We start from the raw sequence: 23,819 nt of genomic DNA, 5'->3' as shown, positions 1-23,819 counted from the left end.
GTGAAAATCTGAAATTGTGTCCAAAACTGACAAGTCAAAGCATATGCTTGGCGAGACCTCTGACAACATTTAGTATGGCTAGCTCAATTTGTTTTTTTAATAAGTTTTTTTTACATTTCATAGCATGAATAAATATTTGTAAGTTAATAAAAAAAACACAAAAATATTGCAACTTTTAAAAAGAGAATTTTTTGTGTGTTGTGAACACAGAAGAATGAAGTGGTCTACCTGAGTGTGACCAAAGCATGTCCAGTACTTGCACGTAACTGGTGGGCGATACATTCTTGAGGGAACTTTGAACTTTGTCCTTTTCTGATGAGAGAATGAATAATTTGAACATTCTTGCAAGTTGGAACTTAAATGTTCATTAGTGAGACTGAGTGGTATGAAGAGCTTGGTTCTCTAACAAGGGGGCTCTAGTTTGAGTCTTGATGTGGGCCAGGAATTTTTATTGGGACTTGACTCGAGCTGAGATGTGTTTGCTGAGCACTTAAATGAAGCACAGAAACCTTCTTCCAGATACCTCCACATTGCTATGGCACGATAAAGAATTAGTTATTTGTTTCATAGAAAGGGAAAGTTTTGAGTCAGAGACAATGACGCGACTAGTAAAAACAAGAAAATGATTTTAGGAAGAATAGTGAAATATAAACAGACTACTTTGGATGGCTTTAAGAGAGGGCCAGGTTTTAGGAATGTAGAGATTTAGCTTGATGACATTTGATGGTTCCCTTCATTATTATTAAACTTCTTATTTGACATTTGCTATCAGTGTCAACTAATTTGTTAGCTTTTTGCCAGTGTTAATTGATTCAGTTGTTTTAGAGTTACCTCTATTTGACTTATCTGCATAAGACACAGTGAAGAAGTGCCTAACAAATGTTCTATTATTGTACGAAAAAAAGTAAGAAATTTAGTATTCTACAATATGAAGGACTCTTTTCACAAAAACAATTTAAAAGAAAAAAAAATGTATTTGATGAAATTATATTTCAATCTTCTACCAATGAACATAGAATCATAATAGCTTGTTTGTGTGTGTGTGTGTGTGTGTTAATAGTGTTTTAGGTCTTCTTCTTCTAGCCAGCTTTATTGCTGCTGAGCTGTGAGCTCTTTTGCAGACTGTGCCAAGGAAAAAAAGTGTGCTGTTTTCTTCAGTTGTTCAGCACTGCCGTACAGGGTGTTGGTTATGTTGGGCTGGAGTGGTAGTAGGGTAGGTCACAAACAGTAACAATAACTTATTAGAAGACTGACCAACTTCTCTGTTAATAAGTCCATCAATGCAAAAAACTCTGTAACTGCCGTTGACGTCACCATGAAATGTCTCCGCAAACAAAACAGAAATCTAGAGTTCAAGCAAAACAAATTAATTATTATTTCTTTTGTCAAACTTGTGCTTACTTTGTTAACATGTGGACACTAAACAACATTGGTTAGATCTACAAGACTGTATTGTAAACTAGTTTCAATTACCTCTGCTGAAATTTGAAATCCACTTTTTGTTGTTAGCTTGTCTTTGTCCACATGAACTAACTACATAAAAAAATATATAGTTTCAATAGTTACATTTATAAATAGCAAAGAATAGATCCATTTCAAAAACTAAAGAAAGTTGAACTAAAACAGCTTCCCTCAAAAGGATAACTTTTAATTTTCTGGTAGAGTATTACAAAGGAAGAGTAAGGGAGAGAACACAGGGATTATACTACCGTTATAAAAAAAAGGATTCTAGACATTTCCCAGACTAACATTTAAACCACAGAATTTATTTTTTTTTAAAGTAAAAAAGTCTATCATAAAACAGTGCTTTAATCTAAATAAATAAATTTATATCCACTAAATGCAATTTACAGAGGCCTTTCTAATTGTAGAATGAAACAGAATGACTAATATGGTAAGAGAATGTATTTTCCCAATGTTACAAGACATAGAAAAGTATCAAAAAATCACACAACAATGCTACCCTTATAAAGCCTTAACAAGCTACTGCCTTGATTTAATAATGAATGAAACATAGAACATTCTGGCATTCCTTTTTAATTCAGAATGTATCTTCCTGATTTCCTGCACTTTTAGAACAGTGTATTTTCATTTCTTTTCTGCCTCAATAGCCAACAACATCAGCCAGATAAGTTCACTATAAGCCTATTCCATCTTAAGTGTTTGTTTTTTTTATGTTTGTGGCAGGAGAGGGCTGTCATGAACATATTGAGTTCGTTCTTCATTCTGTATTTCTCTTTTATATGCACCACATTATTTTATGGGCTGTTTGCAAAGACGTGCTCTGTAAAAGTCATTGCTTCTTGTGTTTTGGCTTGGATGGCTCATTCTCTGTAGTAGCCTTTTTTTTTTGTTGGTCCAAGTATTGGCTAAGTTAAGTTTAATGTACTATGTTATGACATGATTAGAAATTAGTTATTTGTTTCGGGAATAGGGTAAAGTTTTACTTAGCGACGATGACGTAAAGTTGGTTAAAAAACAAGAACACTCTAAGTGACGCTACAAAGAAGACGCTTCGTGTAGAGCAGTACAATAGATATACGGATTTACGGACATGGCTGACATCGGACGATTCCCTTCTTGATTATTAAATATATTTGTAGAACAACATCAGCGTCGACTACATATTTGATTTGTTTCGGCCTTTCGCCAGTGTTACTGAAGTAGTTTGAGTTCAGTGTTACTTCCAGTCAGACGTAGATCTACACTAGTTAAATTTCAAAGAATCAACACCGCGCAGAGGCCTTAACAACTATCATCTTTATTTTGTTGCTTCAAATCGGTTCATCATTATAGTGATGGTGAGTAGCGGTCACAAGGAATTGGTCTTTTTCTTGTTTATATATATATATATATTTATTTATTTATTTATTAATATGTCTATTCTCTTTCTTCTATATAACAATGAGTCAAACAAAACATGCTATAGTCACCTTGCCAGATAGAGTTTTGAAGACCTCATTAGCTCCATCCTCTGAGCCTTCAGTAAAAGGTAATAAAATGTGGTCCTCTGCATCTTCTCTAGTCACAGTAGTGTGAGACGCAATAGAAATCTTTGGAACACAAACCTTTACAAATATGTTTAAAAAATTATGGTAAGATGTAATTACTGACGGATTCTTAAGAGTAATTCTACACTATCATTAGATTTGTGTTCACTCCCAAGGGCATATTTTTATACTAGTTCTTTTACCAGTTACCTCAGCCTAGTAAAATTAAAAAGCCACAAGCCTTGGTAAGGATAATTTTCATCAATTTTAAAGAGCACTAAAAACAAATCCAAGATCAGTAAATGTTAGACTTTGTATATAAATAATAAGCTAATAATAATATCTACCATATTTATACTATCATTTCTCTAGGTTTCAAATACAACAACCTTACAAGGAATCATGTGAGCTAAAGTAGTCATGCTTGAGTTTGTGTCTGATAATGAATCTTCAATCAGTATTTCAAGGCCACTAATATGGGACATAAAGCTGAAAAGGACATTTGGAGAAAGAAACATTTTTTAAGGGAAATCAAAAGAAAGGTGGCCAGAAGTTTGCAGTGAAAGAGAGAAAATTCTGTGTATAGTGCAATGAGTTGTTTCTTTTCTGTGTGCATCCAGTCTACTGCAAGGTCATGACTATTGTACTCGAGCCATCGGTCATGTGAGATGTGTGTTTGTTTTTTTCCGCCGAGATTAATCTTGTTGAAAAAAATAAATTTCAAAACTACAGCCTACAGGAAACAACTCAGCGAAAAACAACAGAACCCGAAATCAAACAAAGCAAATGAGTCTGGATTAGGCACACAATGCCAAGAACATCAGACAATATTGCAAGAAAGGATTGTAGACAGGAACCCATGGGGCAAGAGGAAGGCTGGAAGACCAAAGCAAAACATGGAGGAGATCAGTAGACCAAGAAGCAAAGATGGAAGGATGCACATGGACCCAACTGAAGGGGGTTCCCCAAGAACAGAGTCTGACGATGAAGTACTGTTGTGGCTCACTGGGAGTCAAAACAACTAAGTCAATCAGTCATGTGAGACGCATGTGTTTGTTATGACTGTTAAGATTAAATCTAGTTGAATAAAGATTGAATTGATTAAATACATTTTTTATGGAGTTATTCCATTGGACTCAACAAGCCTTATCATTATTATGATTATTATGAATGGTCCAAGGCAACACATTCTAGTTATTTTAAAAGTCTATGGGGGGGGGGGAAGAGAATGGTAAATATTGAAGCCCATAAACACTCTCTTATTTCATGTAAAGATAGGAGTCTGCTTATTACTATAGGTATAATAAGTTTACTTACAATGCCTTCTGCAACAGTCACTTTTTCAATAAGTTCTGCATGGCTGGACATCAGCTTCATAAAAAATGGGTTCTCCGACACATCTTCATCATACTTGCTAGACATAAACATCTTGAGGCTGACTCTAGGTCATTTTGACCTACCCAATTTCAAACTGGATTTTGATATGACTATTATACTGCAATGAAATGTGATATATATATATATATATAAATATATATAAAAAGAGTTTTAATTTTAGGGAAAAGGGGATTTTTTCACTTGGGATTGAAACAGTTCTTCATTTCACTCAATGCCAATGAATGACCACCAAATGCTGATTGAGTGGCTTGGGAGAAAAAGCAGTTAATTGTTGCACTTTCCAAAACAGTTGAATTATGAGCAATCTGTTTTGTGATTTAGAGTGAAAATAAAATTATACAAGAGCCACAGAATTCTCTTTTATTTTGAGCAGTATCTGTAATATTGAAAACTGTGCTGGTAAGCCATACCGGTGCGTGGACCATCACAAAAAAAGTACACACACACACACACATATATATATATATTATATTTCTAACATATAGATCTTATTAGATACTCAAATTCATTCAAGCTACAATTGTACTACTGTTATTGTGTAGTGTGACAAGTCAAAAACTCGCTGTCAGAGTCACTCAAATTTATCACAGCATTAATTATTATTTTTCATTATTTATTTATTTTATTTTAATTATTTCCCCATCCTACCCCTAAATTCTCCACCCGCACCACCTTTTCCCCTCCAGGCTAGACTTAGTTGACCACCTTGGAGATAGCTGAAAGGTAAACACACGATCTCTTTTGTCTTACCCGCCGGATGTCTGAAGGACGGTCGCGGTTGACACCACCTTGGTTGGAATGCAAACCAATCTTTCTCCCCCCCCACCCTTTCTCCCACGTCTCTCCTTGATCTAGGAGATCAATAGAGTCAACACACCGCGTGATACTCCAAGGTGCGACTCTTGTCGGACTTCACCCACATGTAAGATAATTCTTAGCCTAGGACATTTCCTGTTTCCGCCCACATTTTCCAGGCCTATATAAAGTAGATCCAAATCAAATCAGACCCTCTTATTTCTCTATCGCTGAGCAATTGAGTCTGGACTACTTCATTTATCCTTTCTCCTAGAGGAATACCTGGTGGTAAGCCGAACTTAATCACAAGTTCCATCTTAATTACTTTTGTGCATATTTCTCACTGGAGACTATTATGTGTATTTTATTATTTCATTTATATTTAATTAGTGCATTGTGTATTTCTCACTGGCGTAAGTAGAAAACATAAACATGCCTTATGTATTTATTTAGTATTGCATTAATCTATTAATGCTACGTTGCTCAATTGATCGTTGATGCGACCGTGTATATATTTGTACACCTTATTTTATTTCCTTTATCTCGGTTGGCGGCCTTGATAATTTTACTAGCGCACTGATACTGCGTCTAGAAAAGAGATATGAATTATCTCCCCTGTATTGAATTATCTCCCCTGTAGTCATTTCACTCTAATGAGAGTTGCGCCGCTTGAACGGACACCCTCTCCATTCAAGCGCGCTCCATTGTTCTCGACCTACGGTCATATGTAAACAAATCGTCTTGGTCGCTGATCACCGCCCAATTCAACCCCCCCCCCATTTCTTTCTCTATCCACCTGTGTTGTTTATTTGAGATTATTATTTCCCCTTCTATGTACATTTTTATATTGCTATTGTCAGCCATCTATTGTCCCAATCCCATTTGTCATCATCTCCCTATTGTGCTCTAAAGCAATTTCACCAATCTGACGAATGCACCTCAGTAGAGGGCATCGATAAGATGTATGAGAGACATGTCCTAACTTGTCTTTGTTTATCCGCAGCCTCCCTCAGGTGTCTGCCTATTGCCTATTTGCTATCAAGAATTATTTACCTGCCTATTTATTGGATCAACTATCTACTTACCTGCCTATTTATTTGCTATCGAGAATCACCTATTGCCTATTCATGTGCTGAGTGCTATTCAGCACTGCACTTTCCTACTGAGATCTGCCTATTTATTTGCTATTTGCCGCTTAGTGTCTACTCGACACTACTCAAGTATTTGCCATTTGCTGTTCAGTGTCTACACGACACTACTCAACTCTACTACTTGGCGCTATCGGCCTTGCCCGCCTATCCGACAGCCCACCTGTCAACTTGTTAGGTGCGACGTACCTATAGACCCAGATCTGTGTGAGACGTCATAGCTACGCCAACCCTCTGCAACTCACTGGACATATCCTGTCAACCACGCTGCCCACGGCAGATCAGCTCTGCCCGCAGTAACCTTGTGCCCACGGTAGCCGGCCACCCGCCCTACTGTGCCCACTACAGATATTAGAACTTGGGATTGAGACTCCACAAGAACTATATCACTGGCGTCCCTCTATCCGCTAGAGCGCCACCTCCAGCTGCAGAACCTCAAGCCAGGACACAGCCAGCTGCGACATCAACAGGACAACCAGCTAAGTCAGAGGACAAAGTGACATACTCTCTTATTAGGTGCAAGAGTGATGATTAAATCTAGTATTATTTAGAGATAGATGCAAACCCTCCCCCTTTTTATTCTTATATGTATATTTATGTGAATAAATATTCTTCATTTTTAACTTTTGTATCTATCTTTCATTGCTTGTCTCGTTGCGTGTCTGCTCCCGATTCATATGCTGATAGGTTGGGGTGTGATAGCTTTAAAAATAATCATCCCCTAGACATTAAACGCGCCAAACACACGTCACATTACCCCACCTGTCACATGTAGTTTTATAAGATACTGCCAATACTATATATATATATATATTCTAGTTACTGTGTTGTTGAAAATGCCTTACAAAAACAAGTAAAAGTACTTTACTTTTTTTAGTGACTCTCTGAATGAATGAAATTTATTTATAATATTGTTTTATAAGATACTGCCAATACTATTATATATATATTCTAGTTACTGTGTTGTTGGAAATGCCTTACAAAAACAAGTAAAAGTACTTTACTTTTTTTAGTGACTCTCTGAATGAATTAAATTTATTTATAAGATTGTTGGTGGCATTTATCATTATTTTAACATAATGCATACATTCCCTCATAAGTAAAGTTACTCTTTCAGACCTTGTGATCTATAGGGCAGATAATGTTAAGGTCATCTGTTTCTGTGGACCAGGTTTACAAAGGTGCCATGTGGCCAGCACAACGACCAACTGCCTTTACTTTTCCCCAACTAATGTGAGGTACCTATTACAGCTGGTTGGAGACAACCTAAAGACCCTGAAGTTAAAAATCCCAGTCTTCACCAGAATTCAAACCAGGGGCCCCCAGTTTAGAAGCCAACCATTCCACTTTACCACTCACCCACCGCACCACCTACATTCCCCCATAACTGGGGATTTATTGTGGTTAAATGATGTGATATGGACATGGTGCGAATGTTTTTACTTTTATAACATGTTCATGTTGACATCAAGAGAAGATTTCTATTTCAAAGAGATAGTATACTATTAGGCTCAGCAGACAATGAGACATCATCCATGAATGATGAATTTATTCTTGGTGTAGATCTAATTAATCTAGTTGTGTAGACCTTTAATTGTTATTAATATTAGTGACATTATTCTATATGTTCTATATATATTATATATTGACCTAGCCTAGTTATTAAACTACGTCTCAGTCTCAATTATCTCAGATCATGAGATTTCTAGCCTACACCTAGGCTAGACTGTCCTAGACTCAAGACAAGATTGAAGATCTATAATAATATATAAAATATATATCATTATATTTTATATTTATCTGCTAATCTTAAATCTAGAATAGTAGATCTACTCATCTCTAGAGTTAAAACTATTAAAAGCAGTTAGTTAAGTCTAACTTAAGACAGTTAACTTTTAGTCACCATTATAAAAATAAAAGTTACGAGTCTAGACTCTAGACTTAGCTTAGTAAGTCACTGTGACTGTAACTGAGTGTAAGCACTGTAATGAGTGTAAGTGTAAGTCTTAGACAAGTTAGACTCAAAAGACTGTCTTAGTCTTAGACTACTACTATCTTTTCTTAGAGTGAGAGACACTCTGAACTTTTGAGAGTAGACAGAGTCACAGTAGAGTAAGACTAGAGTTAGAGTAGAGTGAGTCTCAGACCAGTTAGTAATTAGGCAGTTACTAAAGTAAAGTAAAGTAAAGTTACTCAGGAGTCAGGTTACTCAACTGAGTTTATTCAGACTATTCAGAGTTCACTTCAGAGTTAGACTACCAAGACTAGAGTCTAGATCTAGAGTAGATAATATAGGCCTATTTAAATAGAAATAGATCTAGAAAAAAACTTTTCAGAACAATCATTGAATTAAAACCTAGATCTAATATCTGTTATATTCGATTAAAGAGATCTCTAGATCAACTTACATCGTAATTGCTGTAAAACAATGTTTACATCGCCATTTTGCATAAAGGAAATGTGACATACTTATTTATCTTTCAAAGAAGAAGAATATGTAAACAAAAGATAGGATTCCTACGTCACTAATGTTTCGGGAATTTTAGGTACAATCGGTTTTATTTGGTAACAAGATTCTGAAGATGGCCGACAATCGGTAATAATGATTTAGATCTAGATCGAGAATTAGATCTAGATCAGTAGATCTATTAGACTATTTGAAGCACTGTTGCTGAGTTAATATGTACCTTTACTTTTACTTAAGAGTTCTAGAATAAATCTAGATCTACTGACTACTCTACTTTAGGACGCTAGTAATATAGTAAAACCAGTAATACTAATAGTTAGTAATACTAGTAATAGTAATACTTACTTACCTAGATCTAAAAAAAAAAAGGGGGGGGGGGGAGAAAAACAGACACTGTATACTGTATTACTGTATCAAGACAAGAGTGAAGAGAGGAGACCATCAATAATTGATCGACCATTAAAATTTGACGTCAAAAAGAGACATCTACTAAAGTTACTAAACTAGATATTACTAGATCTAGATTAGTGACTAGTCTAGAGTAGTAAACTAGAATTTCTAGATCTACTAGTAGATCTACTGAATCTACTCATGATTTATTCAAATTATTGTCTCATAGGATCTACTCTACTAATCTAGATTCTAGAGAATCTACTATCTAGACTCTACTAGGACTCTAGACATTTAATATTAATAAAACATTAATTCTTCTATTGTCATTATACAGGTTGAATCAGATGTCAGGATTTGCTGGCAGTGGCTATCAAGTTGGTAAGTTTTTGAAAGGATTATAATTATGTAGAACAATTTTTGGTGGATGTTTGACTTAGAGACTTAAACTTTGAAAATAGAAATAGATCACTGATCAGTGTCTTCAACTCTGGTTTACTGTGTTTTCAAATTCATTTCACATTGTGATACTGTTGTGGTGTAGAAGCATGCTTAAAAATGTAACTATTTCACCTGCAACTGTTGATTTTTTTTATAAAAACGCTTTTGAAATAATTTTTTTCATGTGAAAATTCTTATGATTCATAAATTCATAAACTAAAAACGTTTACCCATAAGGTCATTAAAATGTGTATGTAGAATATGACAGTTATGTTACAATTGAATTAAAAGAAAGATCATTGTTACATTTTTTTAGATATAGGGTCAAAATTAAATGTAGTTATTAAAAATCAAAATAATACATAATGGTTATTTTAAAACTCTTTTTTTCCAAGCTTGAGTTTTTAACCTTAGTTACTTTAAAAAAACAACACTATTCATTTCTCCTTTTCATTATTACAAATGTCCTTTTGTATCTGCCAAAATATATATTAGCTTTTTATGTATATTATCTTTGTGGGTTTGGTCAAAACCACCTCAGAATACTTTATATCTGTGAGATTTAATGTTGTTTATTTCTAGAGAGATATTTTATTAAAGTACAGTAATGCTTATCTGATAGTAGCTGTTGTTGATTAAAATTGTCTAATTTAAGCCAATTTCTTTGTTTCAAGGCCAGCAAAACACTGCCATGAATGTTCCTGGAATGCAAGCTTATATGCCAGCTGGTATGCACATGACTCCCATGATGCAACAGCAAATGCTGATGAACCCTGTCATGAGATTTCCAATGCAAGTACGTTCAAATATTTTTTTCTATTCTGAACTCTGATCTAATTAGATTAATTTCTATCTAGATGTTGTGTTTAGTTGATTTGCTCGTAACATTATTATATGTAAACATTGAGGTATTTTAGAAGTATGAATTCTTGGAATATTACATGAGATAAAAATTTGTCCTTGTTTCTCTGTAGAGCCTGCATATGGGACCACCCAACACTGCACCGCCGCCTTACCCTGCTCATATGACCAGCAATATCAACACAGTCAACAACCAGCAAAGGTAGCTGTCTATTCTATAACAATAGTCTTAGATGAAAGTTGGTGTATAAAAGAGATATCAAATGTTCGTGTCATTCACACAGTGTCACCATGGCTAGGTTTAAAGTTGGTGTAGCACCATAAGTTAAAAAATATTACAATTTTTAGATTTCACTCTGACAGCTTCACCTTAGTTAATGTATTGGTTGTTCCAACAATTAGATTTTCATAAAGAACTATTAATTTGACTAAAATGTAACAATACACTTGAAGGAAATCAATCCATAAACAAAACAGCATGAGCTGAAGTTATTATAAATAATCATAGTTTTTTTTTTCTGAGTATGATATTCATACTTATGTATTCTTTCTTTCTTATATTTTTTGAGGAAAATTGTCAGTAAAATTTTTTGTGTTACATTTGCTTTCTTTAAAATAATTTTCCATAGAAATTTGTATTTATTTTAATAACTCATAATATATATTATGACAACATTGACAATGCACTTCACATTCATAACCAGAGCATCGCTGAGCAAATCAAAACAGAACGGCCCACAATCTGAAAAAGAAAAGTTTTTTGAGGAGCAGAGACGAAAGCTCAAAGAATTTGGAAAGCCAGGAGCCACCAAGGTCGACGAGGGGAAATTGATTGGCTCCATTTTTGCAGGAGAGACGAAACCTAAAAACATAAAGCGTAAGGAATCCAAAATAATTTTTCTTTTGTTAATAGTCCATATTTGTTCTGAAGTCCAATCAAAATAGTCAGGTTATTGGAAGATACCTTCTAGCTATAAGCATGGTAAAGGTAGTCCTCTGTCAAGTTGTTAAATTGAATATTTGCTTGGGCTGAGTGTAATTCCAATGTAGTAATAAATTCCTTTGGTTCCATGTCATTGACTGTATAATACAACTTGACTTCAAATTGAATAAAACATAAAAAAATCCAGGAATAAAAATTCAGAACTCTTTAATCCCATAGACCAATAAGAATAACTTCACAAATCTAAATAGCAACAATAGATACAATGAATATAATTGTTAATCCCATTCTTTTGGTTTATTTTTTGAACAAATGAACCATAACTCCCTAATAGTCTGTTTGAGACTTCTCCAATAGTATTTCCAAAACTCTTGAATGAACTAGTAAATACAAGGTTATAATGTGATCTAATAAGCTAATAATAGAATATGCATCCTCTGTTTGGGACCCCTCAACTCAAGAAAACATTAAGAAACTCGAACAGACACAAAATAAAGCAGTGATATTCATATCAAATGAATATTCACATTTGATTAGAGCAGTGATGCCCAAACTACGGCCCGCGGGCCATATCCGGCCCGCGACGTGGTTTCATCCGGCCCGCCGAAAAAAAAGGTTGAAAAATGTATTTTCCCTAAGTTAGAGATGAATGGATTTCATTGTGATGTAATGTATAATATTCATATTACTAATTTTTTACAGAACGTGTATGTTTGGCGAAAAAAGTTAAACAGATATTATTTTTTTTTGGACTATGCCACTGCTTTCAAGAGCTGGCCATGTCCTTGACATTTTGGGTGTGTAGCACAGGGCATCATTTCTGCATTCTTTTGGTTTGTGTTCTTTTGGTATCAGTGCAGAGTAAACTCTGAGTGTAGAAAATTGAAGAAACAGTGGACAGTTCTTAGAAGATATGGGTTCAAATCTCCAAAACTGAATGATACAACGCATGTTCCAACAGAGAAGCAGATTTCGAAATGTTTTTTTTTTTTTTACTGACTTACAAAGCCAGACGCCCCTGCTTGAGAAATTTTGAGCGATGCAGACAATTGTTTTCTACTCCAAGTTGCCGACTAGAGCCACGAGTTTGTAATAAACTATTTAAAATAGTTTATTCTCTATTTCATTTTTTTAAAAATCTTTTCATTAATGTGGCCCGCGACACGAGTGTCGGAAATTAAAATGGCCCGCAGACCGTATAAGGTTGGGCATCACTGGATTAGAGTAACACCTTTAGAAAAATCACTAAATTTAGAAACCCTTTAGGATAGAAGACTTAAAAGTAAAGTAGCAATTATACATAAAACACTGAACCATAATCTTCAAGTACAAAAACAAAACCTAATAAAATACTCAGAAATATACAAAGATTAAGGTACATTCCTTGTTTCATATGCTAGGACAAATTTGTACAAATACTCCTTCTTCCCTAGTGCTATTAGAACATGAAATGGGTTGCCTGAGCTAGTCTGTGTTTCATAAGAAAAGATCCAAGTTTTCAGTAGACAAATCTAGAATGGAAATTTCCCTTCTTCATTCACTCACCTATAGTAAAGTGCGAAGTTCGAGCACATTAAGCCCGCTGGCAGCAATTTTCAAGTTTCGATTTTTATAGCACTGTAACGGTCTGACCTATGAAAAAACTGATGGTATCTCTGAATTCCTCGTCCTTTTTTCTATAAAAATAGATTGGATTTAATGTATCACTAGGCTTAGTTAAAATTAAATACGAAGTCAAAGAGGTGTAGGGTAAGTATCGCCAAGCGTACTTTTCCTCGAGCGGATTTTTCCCCAGTTAGTTATCTCGATCGGGTTGGTGGAAGGTTCGAGCAGATCAAAGAAAATATATCTAAAAAAATGTTTTAATATTTAATTTTTACTATAAAGTCATTTTCTTTTTACTCCAGCGCAAGAACACCATCCATTGCACCATTTCTCACCCTCCACAACTTCAAATAGTCTCTTTGAGCTGATGAGCCATCAGACTTAAAAATAGCCTTAATCCCATTACCCATTTCCTTCACTACCGGGTAGTAAAAAAGAATAATTCCACACCTCCTGAGTTTGACCTCACCATGAACTTAGCCTTTACAAGGAAAAGGAAATAGTATGTGTCGGAAGTAAAGAAAAAAGGTGCATGCGCAGTAGCAATATAGTAGTAATTTGGTAAACATTCAAATAAAAAAGTTATAGCAATAAAAAGTGAACTGTTCGAACCTCTTGTCAAATCGGGACTGCTCGAACTTCTCACTTTACTCTATATAGGATGTCACTTGTCCCCTTTATTGTTTTTGGTTACAATTTTATTGCAATAGATTATTTCTCTTTGGATATAGCCGCACTGCTATGTTGACATCCGCATTGAGTTTATGTTTATAAAATGAAAATTATATATTATAAAATTATGGATGAAATGTTTATACTAACAAATTTAGAAATGGATTTTAACTTATTGTTATGTGGTAATGTTGATTTTTGGCTACTAGTCTTTTTTTTATTATTATTATTTCTTTACCTTATGATATACCTAGCATACATACATTATCATTATATGTATATATTACTAATCTAAAGATGTCCAGAAACCACTAACTTACTTAGACATTTTTTTTTAAATTTCTGAATTCCAAACTGTTGTGTCTTGTAATGCTTTCTGATTTTATTAATGACTTTATTTTTACATAGCATCAACAGCATTACCTGTCTCTGAAGACGACAGTTTCGGTGACTTCCTGCAAGGTCCATCCACAGCTGCCTCGGATCAAAAGCCAGAAGAGGTGAAAGTAACTCATCAGTCTGTTGAGATGTTGGCACCTGGACCTGAGCCCAAGCACCAGGAAGAAAGAAAAGGTTGAAAAATATTGAATCATTTTTTTTTTGTGTAAAACATCTTTGTTTGTTTATAAATATAATGGATTTGTATTAAAGTGTTCAGAGGCATGGTGGCTGAGTGGTAAAGCGCTTGACTTCCAAACCGGGGTCCGGGGTTCGAATCCTGGTAAAGAATGGGATTTTTAATTTCGGGATCTTCAGGCGACTCTGAGTCCACCCAGCTCTAATGGGTACCTGACATTAGTTGTGGAAAAGTAAAGGCGGTTGGTCGTTGTGCTGGCGACATGACACTCTCGTTAACCGTAGGCCACTGAATCTCATGACCTTTACATCATCTGCCCCAAGCTCTGAAAGGGGAACTATACTTTTTTTCTTTTTTACTAAAGTGTTCAAACCCAAAGATATATTATATAATGGAAAGATACAGCAGACGTCTCTTTGTAGCATTAAGTGCAATGTCTACTAAAAGTTACTAATTTGCTACTTGTAAATGTCAAAATAATTGGGACTATAATCTCTGTAAGAAAACATTTTTTTTAGTTCGCTTTAAAAAAAACAACACATTTTGTTTCTTGTCTATTGTAGATTTGAAATCTATCATGCTTGAATACTCTGACTTGAGTGCACCCAAAAAAGCCAAAGGTTTTCACAAACCTACTTTGAATGAGGTCCAGAAATCTGGCCATGACCAGCATAAGAACAAAGTGGCAAGTTTTCACGAAAGTGATCATGCTAGAAGGTGGAAAGGTCAAAGTGAAGACTTGGATGGACTTTTCCAGTTGCCAGGTAATAAATAAATTTTGTTGCTAATACCAAAAAAATGTTGTGTTTTTTTTTAAAATGAATTCTGTCTTTTGGTTTTCATGATTAACACCTAGTTGTCTGTTTTACTTTATATGATCTGTTTTAGTGAATCAAGTTTTTAGGTGGCATTGTCTTAACATTTTTTGGGTCTAAATTATATCACTGTAAATGAACAAATAAGGACAACTGAATATATTTAATCCCAGATCTAATGTGGGATCTTGAACCCAAGGAAGCAGACATGAACAAAACATAGTTTTTCCACAGATGCATTTTATTATAGGATGATCATTAGACTTCGTTAAAACCTGTAGAGGATTTAACATCTTTTGATTGCTTCCCTGGCAACAGATAAACTTAAAAAAAACAACAACTAAACATCCTAATAGTAATATAAATTATGATACTTAAATATATTACGAATTTTAAAAAACATAATGTAAAATTGCAGAATATTTTTTTTTTTGTAACAGTTTGAATATTAATTTGATTATTTTGATTTTATTTACAGTTGTTATGAAACCTGTCTTAAAGCCTGAAGCCTCCCCACCTTTGGTTAGTCACCAAGCCTACTCAACGCCATTTGTGACTCCTTATCCAGGTATGTCATTCGTAATTCTTATGAACTTTTATCAAATATATAAAGTTTACAAAATTAGCAAAATCAAGGATCATTAGATATCCATTCAATAGAGAATTATAGCAGCCATCTTTTGAGTTCTTAGGAAATGAGATTGTGGTCATCTGTGACCATGTAGGATGAGCCTTTTAAGTGGACTCAGATGAGAATGTATTGTATAGGAATCTTTTTTTGTTTTAAATAGCATTAAAAAGGGAAAAGGTTTAGTTTGCATTTAAAAGATAATAGTAAATACTTTTTTTGCAATTAGAAGTACTTATATGTAAACCATTCCATTAAAAAAGGAAGTAAATTCAGTTAAAAAAAATATAATTGAAGACTTAAGAACAGTATTAAAGACAAGACACATAATTGAAGATGAATAGAATTTTAGAGAAGACATAATTGAAGACATGAAATAAATTAAAGACAAGACACCTAAATATCAGACTGTAACAAATTCCTGTTTTATAAAAGGCCACTATATGAAATGCTCAATTAAAAAAAAAAGCGAAGTGAATAGAAGTTTCATTAAACTTTAAGTAACTAGTTGAAAGTATTTTTATAGGTATTAAACAACACACTGTACAACTCAACTGACAAATGTGTTTTGCATCATTGAAATTAAAAACCATTGTAAACATGTAGATCTAATTTTTAAGTTTTAATCGACACAATCAGGCCTGTAAATATTGTAATATTTAACGCCAATAATCCAAATAAGAAAGTAACTTGAGCTAAGTGTGGTGTGTTTTGAAATATTAGAAATAATGTGTTAACGTCTTCTATTCCCCAGCGATAAGCCCACCTGTAGGTCCACCCCCATCTTACACAGAAGTTGCTGGACATCCTACCTCTCCAGTCACCCAGAGTTTCCCTGCGATGGCAGGTGGTATGATGGCTGGTGCTCCTGTGGTCTGTAGCTCATCCGAGAATCTCTCCATGACTCTACCAGATTGGTGCACTTATAATGAAGACCAAATGCCTCCAGTGTACAAACAAGTCTGGGAGGCTTCACTAGTGTTAGTATTCCTTATGTAATGTTTACTTCTGGCAGATGTTTACCATATTTAGCTACCATATTTATCAGCATTAATAATAGTTGCATCTGTAGGTTGAACTTTAATGGTAGTTTTATTCATTATCTGACTTAGTACCTTAGTTCGTTCTATTTGCTTAACTGGACATTTTTGTGGTCTGCAAATACTAATCCTAGGAAAAGCTACCACCACATCTGTTGAACTTGGTTATATTTACATTATACTAGTGATCCTGGGGGCTTTAATTAAGTTAATCTATATCTGATAATTAATTATTTCTTTAGCTCTGAAATGACTTTTGACCTCTTGTGTATGTCTTACAAACTGTTACTTAGTTTAAATGGAATCTCTGGCGTCAGTTACTCATGCTGTATTTAATGTATATAAATTCCAGGCAAATTTCACCTTCATCTATCCCTTAGTTTTTTTGACCGTTGGGGCACCACACAAGATTTGTTAACCATCTTTCTCCATTCCTCTCTGTTTTAAATAGAACCTTTTTTTTTTAATGACAATGCTGTCCATTCTTTAATGTTGTTTCCCCAATGCTTTCTCTGTCTGCCTCTTCTTCTTTTTCCTGGTACTATTCCCTGAAGGAAGGTCTTTGCAAGCCCCATATTTAAAAAGCAACAACATAATGCTGTACTTAAAAGCCTCTTTGCATTGCTCCTGCCAAATTGCCATTCCTTTAATACTTGGAATTTCCATAGGTATAACTTTGTCTGGAATTTGGGACTGTCATTGCTGTATTACCTTGTAATGTGAAAATACCAGATTTCAATTTGATTTTTTAGCCATAGTTCATTAATACATTTTCTCTTGCTGGCTCTTTCTTTGATTACTTCCCCTTCATCTTTATTATAAATTGACAACTGGACTTCATAAACATATAATAAATAAAAATTAAATGATAAAATTCCTTTTCTTTTCTCTTAGTAATAATAAAATTACTACAGAGCGCTTGTATCCAATCTTGCTGATGAGTGGACTGGCCAGGGAGAAGCTGGCTGAGATATGGTCGCTGTGTAACACGGCCACGCCTGGTCAGCTGGTCAAACACGAACTGTGGCTCATGTTGGCACTGATAGCATTAACCCAGGTAAGAATGAGTGTTTGTTGGAAGGAGCTGCACCGAACACAGGGTAGTTAGTGGAACTAAATAAAAGCTAGTGGCCATTAGGTTTTGCTAAGAAACAAAATTGATTTTGGTTAGTTTTAAAAATATTTTATTGAAACTTTTATTATCACAGAATTTGTTGATAAGATTTGCAAAACATGGAATTATCCCTTCCCTTTTTTATTATCTTATCTTATAATATAATTAATCTTAGTTGGTGAGATTATTGAAGGAGTGGGTTACAGGGGAGGGGAGATACTGTAAACATTTTAAAGATCAGCTTACCCTTTCTGGCATAGAGAAAAACAGCCGACAGCAACAGGCTTCTGAAAGATACCTGTGAAGGTATTTCTTTGATATGTGAAGTATGTACATTTGAGATCCAGAGAAAAGCTGCAGCAGAAGACTGATGGAGATGGTAACAAGGAAACTTGAATAGACCCTGGCAAACAGTGGCTTTGTCAGTTGTTCACTGATATATTGGAAGTGAAGCATTCTTTCTTAATCTTCTATTTCTTAGTATTCAGTTGGTTACATACAAAACCTTACATTCTGATCATCCCTAAAGCATTATTTTAAAGGAGGCTTTACTTTGAAATATACAATCAGTAACTGTATATAATTTTGTGTTGATTTTTTTTTTCCCATTTTAAACTTTAAATGACACTTTTGAAATTTCCAAGATATTAATAACATATTATCATGGTTCAATGTTTATGTACAGACCTATATGAAATAACTTGATGTTTTTCTGGACTCATCCACATATTTATTCCTAAATCAATCTAATGTAAAAAAAATTTAAACACTGTTTGGAGTGCTGACCTGAATTCAAATAACATATATAAGTCTTTTTAGTCTAAGATAAAGTCTTATCTACTAAATTCTGTGACTTCCAAACTTTGTGAGAACCAGGATAAGATAACATTATCAGGAAAAGATCTGACCTTTGACATGATCAAACTTTTCCATTGAATCCTTCTATTATTCTATTGTGTGAGCCAAGAGGAAAGAAAGAGAAAGTTGTTTGAGACATGGGTAACCTATTTCTAAGTCATGTTTGTTTTCCAGCATAATTACAACACAAATACTTTGGACAATCTAGCGCGCTGCCCTGTGGCTCCTGTTCCGCAGTTTAACTACCCACAGACACAAGGTAAGTCTACAAACTTCTGGTCAACAAACTTCTGGTCTAAATCTTCTGTCTACATTCTTCTGGTCTACAATCTTCTGGTATACAAACTTCTGGTATACAAACTTCTGATCTACTAACTTCTGGTCTACAAACTTTTGGTCTACAAACTTCGGTCTACTAACTTCTGGTCTACAAACTTCTGTTCTAAAATCTTCTGGTATACAAACTTCCGGTCTACAAACTTTTTGTCTAAAATCCTCTAGTTTTATCATAATTATAGAATTAGAAGAAAATGAATATTTTTAAAAGAAAAACATTTTTCACTCATGAATATGTTAATCTTCCTTTAAAAAATATTTTTAGTTGCCAAAAAAAATGAGATCATGCCTTTTTTTTTTATTTTGGTAGATCTCGATGGTTTTGAAAAGTGTAATGTGAAAAAGTGCTAAAATTTCTTAATAATTTTCTCACACAGATTCCAACACTCCAGCCACCTTGCTGACAACTCCTATTCACCACCAAATCAGCACACCACACCTGACACTAGGCCAGCAGCTTGTCCCACCCCCTGGTGCCACGCATTCAATCGTTGCCCCAAGCGTTGGGGTAACCCCGCAAATCAGAGCCCCACAGCCACACATTGTGCAGTTTCCTAGGCCGCAAGCTCCGGGTAAAGGAACATCAGCGGCCCCTGGACCCGCACCGTCTTTGCCCCCTACCGAAGATAATGATTTTGCAGAGTTTCAAGCAGCAGCGCCCTCTGGGTCTGCAGGAGCTAAAGGTAAAACAACTCTGGATGAATCGTTGGCATTAGCACTTTGACTAACACAGGTCTCTACTAATCTTATGTATTTACCCAGCGATTATTTTGTCATCATATCCTTCTAACTGTGCATTCAGTATATAACCTTTGTGTGTCCAACAGATCTCTGTCTCATGTTCATTTAAATAGGCTTTATTGAAATATTTTTTGAAATACATTTGACCAATAGATTTTTATTTCAGTTAAAACTGATTGAAGAAAAACATTACCATCCCTTTTTTTTTTTTAAACTTAAGAAATGTTTAAAATGAATTCTATACTGAATATTTAATTTCTTTTCCAAATATATTTATAATCCTACTTTTAAAAACTTTTTTTTTTAAATAAAGTTTATTATTAATGTCAGTGTCTTCTTCAATTTGGAAGAGTATGTTGTAAACATAATTTTTAAAAATAATGTTAAATCTATGAAACACCATGACATTTTCTTTTCATATGTTTAAACCTAGAAAAGCAAAAACCCAAAACTAGTTCATTTATAATTATCAGAAATCAGCTCTTGTATATTTTCACTGATTCGTGCTCTGAGTCTTCTCTTTGATCCTTATTTGGTTTAGTGAAATCAATCCTTACAATAATTATTGTGCTAATAATTGGTTTTCTTAAGTTTTTTTTTATTTGTTTCTATTTGGTATGGAAGGGACATTTTTCTAAACTTTCCATCTTAATCCACCATTTTTGTTTGAAATGTAATAATTTGGATGACCTTTATTGTACTTATTGACTTACACCATTTAACTCATAACTGCCTGAAACCAGATGAAGGCTATGGAGAGTTTATTGGTGGCGGTGGCAGCAGCTTCACAGGAAGTGGTGGTTTTAACATGCCTGCTCACACGACCGGCTCGGGGCAGCTGGGCAATGGGTTTGTAAGCACTGGCGTCATCACTGCACAGCCCCAGCAGCAGCCTGCCTCACAGACGTCTAAGCCTGCGACTCTGTCTTTGGCTTCCCTGCCGGTGGACGATAAATATGGAACAAATGTGCGCTCTTTCTTCTGCAGCAGCGACTCGTCAACAGGCAAGAGCATTTGTAATCAAGATTTATTTGTAGTCCCAGTAGTTGAGTTGAAGATTTCTTTGTGATCAAACTACTCATACTAGTTCAATTCGTTAAGATTTTATAAACTAAGAACAGTGGCTTACATTTGGTTTCTATTATTTGCATGTTTTTTTTTGTTGTTTTGTTTTCATTTTTACATTTCTTTTCGCTTGTATTATTTCCCTCTACTCTCAAAAATGAATCTTTCAATTGCAAAATCTTTTTTTTTTAGATTTAAGATTTTTAAAAAGAATTTTCAACCACTAATTTTTACATAATTTAAACATTTGTTTTTTATTTGCAAAGATGTTTTTAAAAATTTCATCTCTACTTTGAAGAATAAAAAAAAAAAAGGATTTATACATACTATTAATGTAATATATTGTTGCACATCTCAAATGTGACCCAATGCTTTTCAAAAAAGGCACAAAATACTAAGCAGCATTTTACTAAATGCCCTAAATACATTGGGATAATGGCTCTGGGTCACGTTTATGCATGTTAACGAGCCGACTGTTATTTCAAGGTGTTTCTGTCGTGATCAAATTCACACGACCACCACCCAACATTGAAATGACAGTCCTCCACATAACATTGTCTAACACTAAGAATGTATGCTTATCCATTGTCATTGTTAAGTCCTAGATGTAACAAACAAATGATATATAAGATAAATAATATTTGTAAACACTTTAACGTTTAACTCTATCCGCTATATCTCTCCTCCCCCCCTTCCCCCTTCTTGTTTGACTATCAATTTCATTTGAGTAATGCTTTAGTAGCACATATTTGCCTCTTAGGATTATTAACTTATTTAGGTTTCAATAAGATCTTCCTTGTTACCTAGAGACTAACATATGTATTTCTTGATTGAAAGTAGTTTTTTTTTTTTTTTTTTTTTTTAAATTTCTCAACTGATTTTAAATATAAAAGAATGTCGGATAAACTAATCAATGTCAAGGATACTAATTTGAACTTCACAGTTGCCAACTAAATAAAAGCTACAAATTGTAAGAACTCAGAAAATTTGATTCTGCAGTGCTAAAAAGTGCACAAAATGATCATTTAACTTTAAAAAAAAAAAGCCTAGCTTAGCGACACTTCCTTTAGTCTGTACACCAGATACACCAAAACGCTTGCTATTTATGGATTTGCTTCCATTTATGAAACTCTCCAATTCAGATTTTTTCCTACTGAAGAATGTATTATTTCCCATTGGAAGATTAATCAGAGAATTCTAAACATTTATTCATAAGCTGTTTCTTTAGTGTTAGAATTTTTTTTTTTCTGAATAAGAATTTTGCGAGTTATAATTTGGATAATTAACATTAACATTTTTTTACTTAACAAACGCCTCTTAAAAAAAAAAATGAAAAGTGTGATTTAAAATCATGAAAAGAATATCTAGCATTAATTTATATTTCAATTATCCCGAATCTATTTTCCCCCTTTTTTTTTAGTGTATTTCAGTATTATTTCAGTATAAGTGCTATTTGTTTCAAATATTTGATGTACTTTCTAGATTTATGGTTGTAAAAAAAATGTATAATGTTGCTTGATGTTGCTGTAATCGTACTGTCCCTTTTCCTTTGGCTAAAATATCTTACGGGTGTTATAAAATAGCCCAGAACAATATGCTGCAGTGAAAGATTTTTCAATTTAAAAGTGTTTTTTGTTAAACTTTGAAAATCTTTGTTCTGGAAATCGGATGGACATCTTTTTTCTATTTAAATTAAAAAAGGAATAGTAAATAACAATATTTTATGAAGATATATTTTACCTGATTATGAGCGAGTCAAATCTTTTAGGACTAATTTTGATCTTTGACTCAAGTTTAGAGAGTGATTTATGAAATAAATTTTAAAAATTGTAAACCTTGTTAACTGAGATTATTGATTGCAAAGCTCTCTTCAGGCTATGAATATTAATAGATCTTTATGTATAATTTGTATTTTTAATCGTCTGTAAGATTACATACTATTAGGCTTTCATTGTTTTTATAAACTTTTTCTGCCACTTCTAGGTCAGACGTCGCCCAGCTTTGAAGATGACGATTTCACTGATGGCCGAGACAGCTTGAGTCAGGTCTCCACATCAGAGCAATCAGAGAATGACGACTTGCGGAATTTTGAGTCGTACGTGGAGGAGTTCCATCAGAAGAAAGAAAATCCAGATGGGAGTCCCTTGCACTGTCCCTTCCCCACTATGCAACAGAACCAAGCTTTGAAAGGGGTTCAAAATATGGCCCAACCTACATTAAAAAGTGTTGCTGCCACCACATCGCAAGGTGTCATTCCAAATATAAAAATGCCTCCAAACATAAACATACATGTGAACCCTGCCAACGCTTCAAGCTTCACAGCCAAGAATAATGCACAAGTGTCTTCCAGTCTCCTTGCAGGTACAACAACATTTCCCAAACCTGTTGTCAGCGAGGATGACTTCACAGATTTTAAATCAGCGTCCTTTCAATCCTCTCTGCCTGCGACTACAACCTCAGTGAATGATGGAAGTTCACTCATTGGTGAGGAGGATAAATATGGTGCTCTGAGAGTGATTCATCTTGAGAATGACTTGCCACAAAAGTCTATATTTGAGCAACCTCCCCCCGCAGCTCCAGATGATGATGAATGGGCTGATTTTTCTGCAGCCACACCAGTTAATGACATCTCCAAACCAGCAACCTCAGTGATTGGTCAGCCCGCATCAAGGGGTAATAAAGATGACATTCTACAACTGTATAACTCGACATCCAAACAGCCAGAGCCATCATACACTTTCGGCAGTTCTTCCAGTGTTAATAGTAGAGCAAGTAAAAATGGTATTTCATTTTTGTTGTTGTATGTAACATATCGTATAGTTTATGTATGTAACATATTGTATAGTTTATATATGTAACATATCGTATAGTTTTTGTGTAGTTACCTCTACCTTCATGTCATTGGTTAATTATATTCAATTCCTACTTTTAGATT

General features: G+C 34.3%; 2 protein-coding genes across 4 annotated transcripts in view; one reads left to right on the top strand and one right to left on the bottom strand.

The window, feature by feature from the left end:
- Window positions 1-8,830, bottom strand: part of LOC106055081 (ankyrin repeat domain-containing protein 27-like) — a 31,384-nt gene extending 22,554 nt beyond the window's left edge. The window contains exons 1-6 of one of the 2 annotated variants that reach the window (XM_056035216.1): window positions 8,740-8,830; window positions 4,308-4,485; window positions 2,934-3,068; window positions 1,474-1,533; window positions 1,255-1,345; window positions 229-312 (exon numbers count right to left, since the gene is read on the bottom strand). In XM_056035216.1, the coding sequence (XP_055891191.1) occupies window positions 229-312; window positions 1,255-1,345; window positions 1,474-1,533; window positions 2,934-3,068; window positions 4,308-4,418 (481 nt within the window). In that variant the 5' untranslated portion in view covers window positions 4,419-4,485; window positions 8,740-8,830. Of the gene's footprint in view, window positions 1-228; window positions 313-1,254; window positions 1,346-1,473; window positions 1,534-2,933; window positions 3,069-4,307; window positions 4,486-8,735 lie in introns of both variants that reach the window. The other variant, XM_056035217.1, reaches the window with a different exon arrangement.
- An 18-nt stretch (window positions 8,831-8,848) lies between these two features.
- LOC106055082 (synergin gamma-like) overlaps window positions 8,849-23,819 on the top strand; it is a 34,849-nt gene continuing 19,878 nt past the window's right edge. The window contains exons 1-14 of one of the 2 annotated variants that reach the window (XM_056035214.1): window positions 8,849-8,927; window positions 9,526-9,569; window positions 10,304-10,425; window positions 10,604-10,692; window positions 11,195-11,367; window positions 14,119-14,283; window positions 14,851-15,051; window positions 15,581-15,670; window positions 16,485-16,710; window positions 17,665-17,827; window positions 18,917-19,001; window positions 19,456-19,761; window positions 20,563-20,823; window positions 22,868-23,665. In XM_056035214.1, coding sequence (XP_055891189.1) covers window positions 8,914-8,927; window positions 9,526-9,569; window positions 10,304-10,425; window positions 10,604-10,692; window positions 11,195-11,367; window positions 14,119-14,283; window positions 14,851-15,051; window positions 15,581-15,670; window positions 16,485-16,710; window positions 17,665-17,827; window positions 18,917-19,001; window positions 19,456-19,761; window positions 20,563-20,823; window positions 22,868-23,665 — 2,737 coding nt within the window. In that variant the 5' untranslated portion in view covers window positions 8,849-8,913. The remainder of the gene's footprint in view (window positions 8,928-9,525; window positions 9,570-10,303; window positions 10,426-10,603; window positions 10,693-11,194; window positions 11,368-14,118; window positions 14,284-14,850; window positions 15,052-15,580; window positions 15,671-16,484; window positions 16,711-17,664; window positions 17,828-18,916; window positions 19,002-19,455; window positions 19,762-20,562; window positions 20,824-22,867; window positions 23,666-23,819) is intronic. The other variant, XM_056035215.1, reaches the window with a different exon arrangement.

The sequence above is a fragment of the Biomphalaria glabrata genome, chromosome 7 (genome assembly GCF_947242115.1).
Source record: "Biomphalaria glabrata chromosome 7, xgBioGlab47.1, whole genome shotgun sequence".
NCBI classification, from domain to species: domain Eukaryota; kingdom Metazoa; phylum Mollusca; class Gastropoda; family Planorbidae; genus Biomphalaria; species Biomphalaria glabrata.
The sequence above is the reverse complement of the archived record's forward strand: the minus strand, read 5'-3'. Positions and strand labels throughout refer to the sequence as shown.